This window comes from Schistocerca nitens, chromosome 4 (genome assembly GCF_023898315.1).
Source record: "Schistocerca nitens isolate TAMUIC-IGC-003100 chromosome 4, iqSchNite1.1, whole genome shotgun sequence".
NCBI classification, from domain to species: Eukaryota; Metazoa; Arthropoda; class Insecta; order Orthoptera; family Acrididae; genus Schistocerca; species Schistocerca nitens.
In genome coordinates, this window is record NC_064617.1 from 594,659,694 (window position 1) to 594,676,269 (window position 16,576).

The 16,576-nt window shown below is 37.6% G+C and overlaps 1 protein-coding gene across 1 annotated transcript in view; it reads right to left on the bottom strand.

The window, feature by feature from the left end:
• Positions 1-16,576, bottom strand: part of LOC126251375 (MAP kinase-activating death domain protein) — a 595,744-nt gene that overhangs the window by 158,612 nt on the left and 420,556 nt on the right. Inside the window, exons 28-29 of the mRNA XM_049951759.1 lie at positions 2,435-2,579; positions 2,159-2,288 (exon numbers count right to left, since the gene is read on the bottom strand). Coding sequence (XP_049807716.1) covers positions 2,159-2,288; positions 2,435-2,579 — 275 coding nt within the window. The remainder of the gene's footprint in view (positions 1-2,158; positions 2,289-2,434; positions 2,580-16,576) is intronic.

Sequence of the window (16,576 nt, forward strand, 5' to 3'; positions counted from 1 at the left end):
ATAAAACTAAAATGAAAATGCACTAACTATAAAGGAGGAGGGGAAACAGAAGAATGCAAAGAACTTGAGACAGAGGATGAAACAAAGGGGAAAAAGAAGCAGAAGACAGGATAAGACGAGGAATGTAAGATAAAATAGAGTGCTAAAAGAGAAGAATAGCACAAAACAAAAATCAAGACATACAAAAAGAAGAAAATGAAAGCCAAAGAGGAAAAACAAGGGGACATACAGGATGAAGGTTGAGGAAATCAAGGAGAGGTCAGGAGCTGAAGTTATAACAAGCATCAATCAACCACATTGGCAAAATAAGTACAAACAAAGGTAGCACAAATAACTGCTTATTTTTGCTCCATAAAGTAGTGCATGAATAAAATTTTAGACGAGGGAAACTGACATACAGACGTTTAGACAGAATTTCACAGTGGCCCTTCTCTGCATGATCAGCTGTCAAACAAAACTGGTCTCAGACATCAATTATGAGATGCAAAAACTAAACATGGCAAAGAAAGTGCAAACCCAGCTCATTGTTAGCCATTATCTTTACTTAAGGTCTGTCTAATAAGTCATACATCAGACAGAGTTGTTCATCTTTGCTGCTTATTGATTCATACAATGGAGAAAAAACTACGTATTAATCTCTCATCAATGCAGAGCCCATCACATCAATTACCCTAATTATTGTGACACATTGCCTTGCCAAGAGAGTGTAACTTTCACAATCAAATGTAGTTGAAACGCTATGTGTTTTGGCGAGGTATTTGCATCAAAGGCATGAAGTAATAATGTTTTTAGAAATCTGATACCATGTACCAGAAGGTACGAGGGTGGTTGAAAAGTTCTCAGAATCACCATTAGAGGTGATATTCATTAGATTGTTACCTGTAAACACATGCCATGTGAGTGCTCTTGGAAGAGAGCTGAGGCAGTGACATGGCTCTGTTGTTGTTCCTGCATAGTGATTTCCAAAGATGGAAAAAAATCGAGATTCGAACAGTGGTTAAGTACTTCGTAAAGAAAGGTATGAAAACAAAGCAATATTCATGTCAATTTCTAGAATACACTGGGGAACTCTGCTCCTTCATATTCAACTGCTGCCAAGTGGACAAATGAACTTAAATTTGGCCGGGAGTGCTTAGGTGATGATCCATGCAGTGATTGGCCAAGATGTATCACTACTCCAGAAATCATTGCAAAAGTGCACAAAATGGTCATGGAGCATCGCCAATTGAAAGTGTGTGAAATTGCTCATGCTTGCCAGATCCCGAATGAAAGGGTATATCACATTTTAACAGAAGAATTAAAAATGAAAAAATTATTTGCAAGATGGATGTCGTGATACTAATGATGAATTGTTGCCACATCCACCTTATTCACCTAATATGGCTCCATCAGACTTCCATCTCATCCCAAAATTGAAAACTTTTCTTGGTGGATGAAGATTCACTTCAAACGAAGAATTGATAGCCTGAGTTGACAATTATTTTGCAGGCCTGGAGGAAACTAATTTTCGAGATGGGATCAGGGCACTGGTACATCATTGGGCCAAGTGAATTAATGTACAAGGAGACTAAATTGAAAAATAAAAAAGTTTCAGTGATGTAAGTACTTTTTTTCTATTCCATTCTGAGAACTTTTCAAACCACCCTTATATACAAAATAGTCTGGGTAATGGTAAATCTATTGTATAAATATCTTGTCCCCTTAAAAATAAACAATAAATCAGTTACAATATCCTGGGTGAAAACAAACTATGGTATGAGCAAAGATAATCACTCACAGTGCATAAGAATTGAGAGAGGCACACACTCATGTGCACCACCCACCCACCCACGCACGCACACACGCGCGCGCGCGCACACACACACACACACACACACACACACACACACACACACACACACACACACAAATTCAGATGATCTCAATTACAACATTAAACATTCCAACTTGTAATTGACAAATGTTGGGGAGATGCTACTCTGAATTATTTTCTATCATTAGACTTTACATCAGCATCATGGGTTAAATTACACATATGCTAAGAATGTCTGGTATTTTGAGGATAAATGATCCTGTTGGTCTTGATCCATCAGTCAAATGAGTCATTAAGCTCAGTGGCTCCCTTGCAGTTAACATCATCATGAGAATACTGAATTACCTTTCCATCATCTCTCCTGGTCCTTGATCCATTCCAACCATATCTCTTTCTTGTGAAACTGCATCAAGGAAGGCATCCTCCCAAAACTGCATCTGGTCCCACAGGCTGGAGCGTTCCTTGCCAATAAGTCCTGTGATACAAAAATAAGAATAGCTTTTAACCACAGCTATTACTATGGTGTGAACCGTTGCAAGTAGATAAAATAACTATGTCATAAACTGATGGCTGGTATATATTAATTTATAATTAATTAATAATAGAATATAATTTATGTACCTTCAAAGAGATATGTTCTTCCTGTATCAGGACTTGGTGTTGTTGAAGTGTTGATCATATTTCCACCATGATATCGAAATCCGGTGCTAAGAGATGATTTGCTCGACCAGACACTAGGTGTTCGTTGCTTTGCTTGGCGTGGAAACTAAATGCAAACAAACATTCAACTTTAGACAGTTTAAACTAAACAATAAACACATAAAAATTCTGTGTGTGTGTGTGTGTGTGTGTGTGTGTGTGTGTGTGGTGTGTGACATTTGTTGTTCCTGTGGAATAGCTCAGAAACCAAATAATATCAATACTTACTGTGTTTTAAGGGGACCTGGCAATCAGGGCCTGTAGTTTTTACTAGTATTTTGAAATTTAATAACTCAAAACCTTTAATAGATGTTGGATCGAAACATTAACAAAATAATTAGTGTATTGTCAGCTCAATATGAAAAACAATTTAAAAACTGTTGAATACATAGTGGAATTAATATTGATTTTTATCTTACATACTGAATTAAATACAATTTTTATTTTAGGTACACTACTTCCTCACTATTCAAAATAAAAGTTCGAAACAAATTTTAGTCGTTTACTCACTAAACTTGTTGAAAAAGTAAACCACAGATATTTACTAATTTGTTGTTTTGTGTATTTTAAAATAAAGGTTTTTTAGAAGTCATTTTTTTCCTAATAGTTTAAGAACATTTGATATGCTCCATCTTCAAATATTTAATGCATTGTTGAATAATGTGGTTCACTGCGTAGGCAAGCACTATATTATTATTCATGCAAAATTTTGATTTGCAGCTTTAATAGTGGATGAGCTCATGCAAAAACATTGGTTACACAAAACTGAAAAAAGATTTGCAAGTCATTTCACTCTGAATTATAAACATGCCAAAACATTCCAGGTCCATAATTTTGTTTATTCTGAGTGTCCTTATCATCTTCTTCGGTTTTCTTTCTTTTCTTTGGTATTTTGACCTCTTTTGTCAAGCTTTCAGTAGACTTTTCAGCTTCAGCGACACGTTTCCTGTCCACTAATAGCAGCCCACTTTACATGCTGTCCCATTTCAATGCCTAATCTGCTCATGGTTTTTAATCTGCTTGTTACTCCATCATTAAAACATTATGGTGTCCATCACACCAATCTGAAAATCTGACATGACAACAAAAGATTTTGGCAAGCATTCCAAAATTATACCACTGAAGCTTTCAGTCATATTCTGTAATTTACCATGTAAACATTTTTCCACAAGTTTAGGAGCTGAAAAATCTCTATAGATTTACTTTAGTTCCACCATAACGGTTTCCTGCATGGGGTATGCACATGTAAGTTTTTGTTCATTTACTTCACACCTATTACACTTGCACCATATAGTAATTCCTTTCGGGCAGAGGCTATGGTCTGGATGCTTGTTAGTGGATATTCTGTGAAACAGCGTCGTTCAAATTACTTTTCTTGTCTCACTGACATTTTTGCTGTTTCTCGTGATGGCTAGATCATAATACTCTGTGAGGTTTTCTATTTCTGATTTGGTGAGTCTGCTTTGTCCGCCAATTGCTGTACCATCAGAGATATTTTTAGCTGTCATATCCTTGCAGAGTTTCCTAAGTCTTGCTCCCACTATCTTCATCACATGTCCTATATGTTGTAGCCCTCTACAGTGAGTGTGCCTCCACAGTCAAGTTGATATGGAAATAGTGGCACCAAAATTAATTAATGAGACATTGTCTGCAAGGTTTGGTGTTTGAAAGTAGTGCGACAGCAAAGCATTCACACAACACATCTGCTTTAGAAAGTCATTTAAACATAAAAATAATGGGGTACTATACCTAAAATATATATTTTCAGAATCAGGAGAATCACAGGATTTTTTTTTTTTGGGGGGGGGGGGGGGGGCGTCATATTAACCAGAGATATTAGTTTTCTGCATTGCCTATTTTTATATCTATTTCCATTTTATTTTTATCTTCTACACTACAATGCTTTGGCTGAGTAGCCATTTTGAAACAGTTGCATACATATCAGCAAAAGTAATTAGAATGCAAAGTACAAAGCAACCATTGGTTACAGTAACCAGAATAAAGAAAAGAATGACATGAAATGAAAAGTGCACATACAGTATTTAACCAATTAAGTGCATGTTTTGGGTTACAGTCATATAATTTTATGGACTATGTGTGGTTAAAGTAGAACTGAACACTATTTAAGTACAGGTAAAACTGGTAAGTAGGCAATAGTTAAAAATTTCATGTAATAAAATGGTTTACCATATTACTGGGCTTATGAACTCTAGCCATGATATCCAATTCTGTACAAACAGCAGCACACAGCCAAAAAATTTACCAGTGCAAGGAAGCACTGAACTGTGTGTAGCAACATCTTGTACAAACAAGTAAACAAGTCAAACACAAACCTGTGTGGTTCCATCTCCACTGTCCTGTTGTCTCCTCCCCATTCTTGTCTCCCACCCTATTTATTTGCAGCCCTCTGCTAATTCATCAACCTGTCTTTCCCCACTCATCTCCTTTCTTGCTCCTTTTTCCCCACTTCCCTACCACATAACCTCCCAATGCAGTGCCTGTTGGCAATCTAATCCCTTCACACTCCACTACACAGCATTTGTCTCTCTCCCCACTCATACGCTACTATTCCTTCCCCTTCTCTGCCCCCTCCAGAATTTATCTTCGTAGTTCAATACTTTTATCAAGAGATCATTTCTTGAATGCTGCATTAAAGAATTGTTCATGAGAGTGAGCATGGACTTGGTCTGTACTTATTATTATATATGATGTCATACTAAAATGTCTTGAAAATACTCATGCACATTATCATATTTCAAAAGTAACAGTTATGAACATCATACATGGAGCAAATAGAAAATCATGCTTTCTTTCCTTACTAACATATGTATTAATGTCTTAGATAATGTAGATCATACATAGATTTTACCTGTCAACAAGTTTATCTCTGACTTGTTTGGGATGAGGTGATGTTGCACAGTTCAGGGCACTCTCACACTAGTAAATGGCTTGGCTGTGTGCTGCTATCAGTACAGAACTGAAAATCATGGCTACAGCTCTCAAGCATAATAATTTGGTAACCCATTGTATTATATGAAGTTTTAAACTGTTGCCTCCTTACCATTTTGACCTACACTTGTATAATGTTTAGGTTTATTTTACTTTGTTATATGTCAGGCCAACCATACTTGCCCATGAAATTATATGACTGTAAACCAAAACATATATATTTAAGAGGGTTAAACATTATACATTCCCTTTTTGTTCTTTTTTATTCTGGTGACTATAACCAATGGTTGCTCTGCAGCTTGTATTATAATTACATTTCTCTGAAATGAGTGAAGATGTTTGAAAATGGCTACATAACCCAAACACTGTAATACATAAAGCAAAAATAAAATGAATTAAAAAACAGACAGTGAAGGAAACTAATTTCTTCCTAGAAATTACTGTCTATAATATGGCATGTGATGATTGTGAACCTGTGGTATAATTCTGCTGAGTTCTCCAATCTTTTTGTCAATCTAAGACTATCTGAAAGCACTCAGTCTACATCAAATCAACTGCTCCAGATGGAAGGCTCTTTTTTTTTCACATCACAAATGTTGATTCTGATGTAACACACAGACTATGGTTTCCAACAATTGCTTTACGAATTATTTAAGAATGAAGGAGATGACTCACCAAAATACAGAAGCACTGTGACATCAATAGGCACACAAACAAACAAAAGGTATGGAACTTGGCTAGCTTTCAGAATGGACTTTCCTACCTGTAGGAAAAACATGCACATAAACACATACACACACACACACACACACACACACACACACACACACACACACACACACACTCATTCACATGCACATGCCTTTCTCCCTACATTATGCCCAGTTAACTGTCAGCTCTTCATCAGTAAACACATTGTAAGGAGAAGGCATGTGCTTCTGAGAAAGAGAGTGTGCGTTTGTGTGAATGTTTTTCTGTTTTTCTTACAGCCAGAAAAAGAAAGTGCATTCAGGAAGCCAGCCAAGCTCTGTACCTATTGTTTGTTTGTGTGTAGATCGATGTTCAGCACTTCTGCCTTTTGCTGAGTCATCTCCTTTATTCATAAATAATTCATAATTTTCAACCATAATTTTCCATGCATTACTAAAAATTACTTTGTGTTATCAATCTCTTTTCATATTAAGCTCTTCTTTTTATTTGTATTTACTTTGGCAGCTCTCATTGTGTGATTTTGCTTTTGATTGCATTTTTAGAAATTATGCCTAACATTACTAACATTTATTTAAAGTCAGACCCACATCTTATCTGTAGTGACACAACACATTTCAGGGGGTTTGTCTCTGTGAACTAATTCTGTTCCAGTGTAACGACAAGCACCAGCAACAAGAGCAAGAATGTAACCGCAGGGAAGGCTGTGAGGTGATGTCAGCCAATAGTACACTGAGTAGGACTGCACCACAACAGGAGCGGCCTCTATCTGAAGAGAATTTAAGCACCGCTCCTGCCAGCCTCAGCCAGACATTTGAAGACGGACAGTAGTAAACCCAGACTAGAAGAGAGCACTAGGAGAATGATGACTTGAGATCCATATCCATTACTTGTATGGATATTGTATATAGCGAAAGACATTGATCATTTGCATGTCGCCAGTAGCTTGTGACACAACAATGTAAATCAAAGTAAAGTATTGTCAATTCAATTATTGTAATAAACACCATTAATATGATTTGCTTGTATGTTGTCTAGTTAACCAAGAAAACAGTTTCCTAGGCACCCTATAAGGGACAAGTGGGAATGACACCATAAATTCCACCAGATCTGATATGAGGGCATTGTTGAATTTACTTTTCAGATACTTTTTTAAAAAAGCCTTTTGTGGCAACTGAGGTATTTAAGTCAAAACACAATGTCAAAATTTTTTGATCCAGACGGCTAGTTCCTCCTAACAGATGATGTTTTAATTGATATTTAGTAATAAAAATATTGATAAAAATACTTTAATAACTTTAAAAGTCATAAAACCTGGTAAAAGATTTGTACTCCCCGGATCAAATGTTATCATTTCATATTCATAACAATATTCTATTCAGTTTTTATTTCGGCAGTTTTTGCAACAAATTTTGTTTTTCTGTGTTTTTATCCCTTCTACACTAATGTCAGTCAACATATTGTGAAGCAAGATTTGCATGCAAACAGAACTGGCAATCTCTGAAGGACACCAATTTTTATTTTGATAAACTGAACCTTCAATAAAACATCAGTACAATTTGAAACTACGAAAAAGAAAATTTGAATTTAAAGACATTTTCTAATTATGATATATAGCTTGGCTGCCACTATTTCAATGTTGTCACAAACCACCAGTACAAAAGAAACTGCCTCAGCCGAAGGCAAAATTGCCTCAGCTGAAGGCTGAAGGTATAGGAGTATCAGTAGTTTATTATTTATTTTATTTTACACATCTAGTTCCATAGGTCCAAATTGAGGAGCAAATCACCATGGTCATGGAAAGTGTCAGTACATGACATTACAACAAAAAAATAATAACAGATGAAAATAAAATGTTTATGAATCCTAAAAAGAAGTCAAACTATAAGTTTATGTAAATGCAGTCAATAATATAACACAAGAATCAGCTTAATTTTTCAAGGAACTGCTCGACAGAATAGAAGGAATGACTCATGAGGAGACTCTTTGGTTTGGATTTGAAAGCATGTGGATTAGTGGTGTGATTTTTGAATTCTTGTGGTAGCTTACTGAAAATGGATGCAGGAGAATATTACATGCTTTTCAGTCACAGACAGTAGTTGATCTGACAACAAAATGGGCCACTTTAGATGGCACTGTATTTTTGTTTTCAATAATGGATGGTGACAATACTGATGGCAGCCATATTGATGTAATTCAAATATACATTTTTATCTGCAGGAAGTTAAGAACAAACAAACATTCCATGAAATTTTACTTTGTTATTCAAACCACTAAGCAACTCACACATCAAATGGAGCTGTGGACCTGTAACTCTGGACAAAGTTGCATCAAAATGAGAGTTCTGCATTTGGGAATCTACTAATGGTAGCTCAGTGACATGTGAGCAATTAAAAATAACATAAAGTCAAGAAAACTTTACAATTATGAGACCGAATTGCTGGATAGTATTTACCTTCTACAGGGAAAACTACTGATAGACACATATAGAAATACACAACACTGTCCTAGCTTATGGATCTACTGGTTCTTTCTTCATCTGTTGTGCAATGACAACATGGACAAAGATGAAAAGATAGGGGAGGAGGGGCAGTAGCTACATCCTGGGATCTGAGTGATCTGACCTTCATCTTTAACCTTCACCAACCTATTCCTTGCTCCTCCCCAAGGAAGCACCTAATTTTTCTGAATGCTAGGACAGTGTTGTGTATTTTTATATGTGTCTATCAGTAATATGAAATATTTCACCTCCAAGGGTAACTACTGGCCAGCAATTCTGAGCCCTGTATTTCAGTCATTGCTGATCCCTGAGGTGGGATATTTTATGTGCAAATATGGATTTGTTTAACCCCCATACTCTGTTCAAACATCAGAATTGTGGACAGAAGAACATCTGTTAAAGTTTATGTGCAGTTCAGATTCTTTGATCATTCTTGTTGTCTCTCATCTCTGAACAAATGATTGATATACAGATGTTCTTTACAGTTTACATTTACACATTGTAACTAACCATTTATGTTGTTTTGAATGAATTGTATTTTCTCATGACATCTGACAGCCCTGAGTTCCTCAATCATGCACTGGAATGATCACATCACACACCAGAAAAACTGAGTAACATGCTGGAACAACATACTGACATCTGCCCCTGGTAGCTGAGTGGTCAGCGCGATGGAATGTCACACCTAACGGCCCAGGTTCAATTCCTGGTTGGGTCAGAGATTTTCTTCGCACAGGGACTGGGCATTGTGTTGTCCTTATCATCATCATTTCATCCCCATCAACACACAAGTCACCAAGGTGCATCAACTTGAAAGACTTGCACCAGGCGAACGGTCTACCCGACGGAAGGCCTTAGCCACATGGCATTTACACTTTTAACATACTGACCATGCTGTGCAGAACTACTTGTGAAACACACATCTCATAATCAATGCCTACCATGACAAACATACAAAGTCCTCTAAGCACTCACTTATCAATGCAAACATGATTCTAACTCCAACTGCAGTGAAACTCCACCCTGCTGGTCAGAAGATCCAGTATTGTGGTTCGCCCAACTTGAGATCCATTTTGTCTTGACCCATATCACCTTGGATGAAACTAAATGTAGTTCGTAGTGGCTGCCCCTAACAAGTAAATGACTACAAAGTACAAGACATCCTAGCTTCACTGTCAAGCACTGAGAAACACATATCTTTTACACATGTGCTTTCAATCAGCTATTCTCAGTCAGAAGCCAACCCGAAAAATTGCTCTGCATTGAAGGACTTGGGAGGCTGCACACCATCCCAAATACATTGTCTTCTTTGCAGGCACTTTACTGATCACACACTTCATCCTGCTCATGAATGTATATGCTCATTGCCAATCCTAGTTACATAACAGTATTGTGCACTGAAGCTATAAGCAACTGTTGTGAATATGGTGTTGGCCTGTGTCCTGTGTTGTGCATGGTGATTGTTAATGGTGTTTACATAAATGTGGAAAGAGACTGTAACTGGTCCTTCTAGCAACTTGCCATCAATTTTTGCGTCACTTCTGTGAAATATAAATCCACTACATGTTCGTTTCTTTTATAAGCTATAATCCAGCTCCTTTGGGAGAAGGAGGCACGACTTGTCCCAGCAACCAATGTGCTACAAGACAATTGCAAGCTTCCATTCCAAGTATCCTCTGCTCAGGGGGGTGAGTAAATGTATGTGATCATCAATGATAATATTCTGTAGAATATACAGTTGTCACACTTGCCTGTGGTACACAGAAAATACTTACAGTTTGTGCTGGTTATCTCAATGCTCTCATTCAAACTGTTGACCAACTACTAAGATGTATCTATCCATGGGTCTAACTGAACTATCTAAGCAAGTTGTTGCCCTAAGAATACAATGCTCCATAAGTATATCACAACAATGATGATCTTCCAACATGTTCTCTCATGAGGGAGAATATCTGCTGTTATCACAAAATGTGGAGATTGGCAGTGTTGACCATCCTGTGACAAGGAAAATGCCACTGGAAATTAGTAGTAACAGCAGCTGATTTCAAACAAGACAGCTATAGAATATTCATAACAGAAAACTTCACCAAGCTACATTCCTCAATGATAGAGATGCTGATCTCTCGGTTTACTCCTCTCTCTTCCACAGCAAAATACCAATGGCAGTCACCTGTACGCTATGAATGGGTCTTTCATCAGGACTTATAGCCACATCAACTTACATCCAAACTTCAATCTTCCATGCAAAATCATATGGAGCTTCAATGTCACTCATGCATTATATCTGATTGTTGGAGCAGACTTCTTATAATTTTACTTCTAATAATTTTATTTATAATTTTCTTATAAATTTACATTGAAGAATTAGGAACAAAGTTTAAACTGATTGCACATCTCGCTCTGGAAAATTATGTGCTGAGTAAAAGGACTACAGATGGAAAAGATCCACTGTTGTTTAACAATAAAATTTAGAAAATGCTGATAAAGTAGAGATTGTTGCTCCCTCAGATTGAAAGAGGGCATGGAAATGTTAACTGGTTGAAGTTAGTAGAAATATGTGCATTTATAAAAAGAGTGATGTGCGAAGCATACAATAACTTCCATCATGATAACACAGCAAAAGATCTTGGTGTGAACCCCATAAAATTCTGATGCTAAGTGAAATCACTAAGCTGGTGTCAGGGTCCTGTCCAGGCACTTGTCGACCAGTCTGGTGTGTATTGATAGAAGACAGTACAACGAAAAGCTTAAAAAGTCATTCACACAGGCAATTGTATACACATATCATCATTTGACCATTGCACATAATCCCATATAGAAATATGTGTCCCTGTCACTGAGAAGCAAGTGAGAGAGTTGGAAACAAATAAGTCACCATGAGTGAATGGAATCCAAATTCCTTTTCATACAGTCCCCTAAAGCATGGGTCCCTTACTTAGCTTGCATTCATCACAAATCTCTTGCCCAGCACAAAGTCCCAAGCAGCTGAAAGCAAACACAGGTAACTCCTGTACATGTAAGTTAAAATATAATTAATTTTCTTGAGACTGGAAAGCTTCTGTCAACAAATCAGCACAGATTTAGAAAGCATTAGTCGTGCAAATCTCAGCTTGCCTTTTCCTCACTTGATATTCTGCAAACCATGGATGAAGGGCACCGGCAGATTTCATATTCCTACCTCTCTGGAAAATGCCTAACACAGTGCCCCATGGCAGACTGTTAACGATAGTCTGAGGATACAGAGTAGGTTCCCAAATATGTGAGTGGCTTTCAAAGTCTTTTTAATTACTAGATGCAAGTATGTTTTCCTTGATGGCAAGTGTTCATCAGAGACATGGGAATTGTCAGGAGTGCCCCACAGAAGTGTGACAGGACCACTCTTGTTTTCTATATACATAAATTGTCTGACAGATAGAATGAGCAGCAGTCCACAATTGTTTGCTAATGATGCTGTAGTATATGACAAAGTATTATAGTAGCGTGACTGTAGAAGGGTACAGGATGGCTCTGACAGAATTTCAGTTAGGTGTGATGAATGGAAGCTTCCTCTAAATGTAGGAAAATGTAAGTTAATGCTGATGAGCAGGAAAAACAATCACGTAATGTTTAAATATGGTGCTAGTGGTCCACTGCTTGACAAAGCCATGTTGATTAAATACATAAGTGCAATGTTGCAAAATGAAATAAAATGGAAAGGCCGAATAAGTTTGGTGAGAGGGAAGAATATTCGTCTTCAATTTATTGGGAGAGTTTTAGGAAAGTGTACTTCATCCACAAAGGAAACTGCATATACAACACCTGTGTTATCCAATCTTGTGTGCTGCTTGAGTGTTTGGGATATCCACCAAGTCACATTAAAGGAAGAGATCGAAGCAATTCAGAGGTGTGCTGTTAGATTAGTTAGCAGTAGATCTGACCATCACGCAAATGTTACGGAGATGCTTCATGAACTCCAATGGAAATAATTGAAGGGAAGATGACATTCTTTTCACGAAATGGTACTGATGAAATTTAGAGAACAGGCATCTGCAGTTTACTGCAGAACAATTCTACTGCCACCAATGTCCATTTTCCAAGATAAAAGAAATCAGGGCTCACATGGAAACAAATAAGCTGTCACTTTTCCCTTGCTACATTTTTTACTATAAATGGAAAGGAAATGACTAGTAGTGGTACATGCCATACACCATACAGTGGTTTACAGTGTATGCATGTACATACAGGCCATACGCCACTCATGTTCACCATCCACCAGAAGCCAGGCAAGGCTTCATTGTGCAATTTATATGGATCTTCAGCATGTTGATGGTAAACACAGTGGATTGGTAGCTTCCCGACCCCATTTTTGTAAACAAATGTGGCTCTGACAGCAGCCAGTTGTGCACAAACACTTTGACAGGGCCACTGTCATAAAATTTGTGTTCTCCGACTACCTCTTATAGTAGTGCAAACGAATCAAAATTACAGGGCAACAAGTCTGGACTGCAGGGAAGTATACATTTTTCATATTAGGTGCATTGCAGTGCCACCTACTGCAAGGTATATCAGCAACCTCAGTAGTCATTAGACATCGTGAGAGAGCAGAATGGGGTGCTCTGTGGAACTCACGGTTCACAAACGTGGTCAGGTGATTGGGTGCCATTTGTGTCAGACATCTGTACGTGAGATTTCCACACTCCTAAACATCCCTAGGTCCACTGTTTCCAATGTGATAGTGAAGTGGAAATGTGAAGGGATGCATACAGCACAAAAGCTTACAGGCCGACCATGTCTGCTGACTGACAGAGACTGTTGGCAGTTGAAGAGGGTCGTAATGTGCAAAAGGCAGACCTCTATCCAGACCATCACACAGAAATTCCAAACTGCATCAGGTTCCACTGCATATACTGTGGCAGTTAGGCAGGAGGTGAGAAAACTTGGATTTCATAGTCGAGCAGCTGCTCATAATCAACACATCACGCAGGTAAATGCCAAATGACGCCTCGCTTGGTGTAAGGAGCATAAACATTGGATTATTGAACACTGGAAAAACTTTGTGTGGAGTGACGAATCACAGTACACAATGTGGCAATCCGATGGCAGGGTGTGGGTATGGCAAAAGCCCGGTGAACGTCATCTGCCAGCATGTATAGTGCCAACAGCAAAATTTGGAAGTGGTGCCAATATGGTGTGGTCATGTTTTTCATGGAGGGGGCTTGCACACCTTGTAGTTTTGCATGGCACTATCACAGCACAGGCCTACGTTGATGTTTTAAGCACATTCTTGCTTTCCACTGTTAAAAGTAATTTGGGGATGGTGATTGCATTTTTCAACGTGATCGAGCACCTGTTCATAATGCACAGCCTGTGGCCGAGTAGTGACATGACAATAACATCCCTGTAGTAGACTGGCCTGCACAGAATCCTGACCTGAATCATATAGAACACCTTTGGGATGTTTTGGAACACTGATTTCATGCCAGGCCTCACCGACTGACATTGATACCTCTCCTCAGCGCAGCACTCTGTGAAGAATGGTCTGCCATTCCCCAACAAACCTTCCAGCACCTGATTGAACGTATGCCCGCAAGACTGGAAGTTGTCATCAAGGCTAAGAGTGGGCCAACAGCATATTTTGATCGCATAGTGTATGTGTTTCTTGCTGCAATGTTGTCAACACTCATCATGATGTATGATGGGAATTAATGGGGGGGTGTCAGCTGATTCTACACAGCCAAGCCAACAAAACAGTGGTGGGCAGGCAATATGTTCGGAAGTAAGACACATTGTTGTAACATTCTTATGTCAGTACAGAAGCAAAATTTGACACATATTCAGAACATAACAGCTGTGTTCTCAGATCTCAACATAAAGACAACCTCAGAAATAGCAACAAATTCTGAAGAAATTACCAAATATTTGTGACAATGAAGATATAAATTTCATAGATGTGTTATTAGGAAGAGTATGATGATGTTTAAAAGTAGTGAGTCCAAGGACTACAAGGTTAGTAAGCAAAAAAGGTAGGAAAGAAAACAGTGCAAAAATTACAGTACACAATTTATTTTTGTTTATTTTATTTCTCCTAGTGTTTTCAAAATGTAGACAATCAGTAACAAGCAATAGTTTACAATAAGTATAAAGTAAACTTTTTGGCAGATATATCAATAAAACAGTTTGTAGTTTTGATTACATCAAAAATAATTTTTTTTTCTGAAGGAGCCTCTTAAAAAAAGGGGGGAGGAGGGGCATTGTCTTATATTCAGAGTCATCTTATACTTGGGCGAATATGGCAATACACCCAGTAAACACTAGCTCACACTACATGAGATGAATAAAACATGCTTAGACCAAGAAATGAAACAGAAGATAAGGGTAGAAAGGGGAAAAGTTATCTAAAAATGCTTTTACGGTAGAAATCAGGCTATAAGCAATCATCTGTCATCAAAATATCTAACACAAAACACAACAACACAAAATATGTAACATATCTAAATATCTAACACAACCAACAGTTACAAGCTGTGGTACACTTGTCAGCCAATTGTTTCAAGATTGATGTTATTTCTACTGGATCAAAAATGAAAACCTGTCATATGTCAGCTTCTCAAATTGTACAGTTGGTAGCAGCATCTACCGAGGATATCAGCTGAGTGGCAGAATCCTCTTGTAGCAATGTTCCAATAAGTATCACACTTGTCACCTTCATACTAAGTGAATCTGCCTAAAGATGATGAGTAGGAATCTTGTTGAAATGTTGCTACTGATGAAACTGTAGTTTGACTTTCATATGCATGTACTCTACTGACTGAGCTATCCCAGTATGACTCATAACCCATGTTCACACCCTTACTTCTGCCAGTACCTCATCTTCTGCCTTCCAGGACTAGCACTCCTAGAAGAAAGACATGGTGTAGCCACAGCCTGATTTTTTTTTTTTTTTTTTTGACTGGAACTCTAACCTTATAACCTTTTTTCCCAGGACTGTTGTTCCACAAAGTACTTTGGTGAAGTTTGGAAGGTAAGAGATGAGGTACTGGTGGAAATAAGGCTGTAAGAGTCCTATTTTTGAGTCTCACTCTAGCACACGGTTTATATTTGCAACAAAGTTCCAAATTATTCCACTGCAGATTCAAAATTCATAATTCATTCTGGGAACAACAGTATGTATTTACTATTAACCTGATTGCAACATGACCCAGTTTCAGAGAAGACTTGAAAATGCCTTGTATTTCTATAAATGCAAAGGTAAGGAAGTCATATCAAAGGGTAATTTTAATATAAATTTTACAAACATTTTTTGCACAGTGAGTTATGTCAAAAATCTCTTAGTAATGCTGAATACCCAATTAAGATAATATCTCTTTCAAGTAACTGTAAAGATTCTGTATACTTGAATCTGGAGTCTGCCCAACTTACAAATGTTCTGGATTGGTCAAATGGACTCTCTGGTCAAAAAGGTATATCGTTTGGTTTAGTTTAGTACAAACAAAGGACAAGTCACCATTTGCTTTTGTGTACAAAAGGAGAAACAAAGAAATTACATTTTAATGCTTGCAACATTTAAGGAAGTTCTTCAAATTACTGGGAATATGAAAAATTTCCTTTCATCTGGCCAAATGTTATTTTAGGTACATAATGAAACAGGTTGATAATAGTAATACTACTATACAACATAACAAACTGCTCCATGGGCACTGGCAATTTTTCTCAATCATTCAAGACCTCCAAAATTATTCCATTGCACAAGAATGTAGGCAAAAAGGAGGTAAAGAACCGCTGACTAATACACCTCGGCAAAAAGGAGGTAAAGAACCACTGACTAATACACCTCCTCCCAATTGTATTCAAAATAATAGAAAAAGTAATGTATTACATGAATGTGTGGTGCCCATATGTCTGAAAGAACAGAATCCACAGCTGTAATC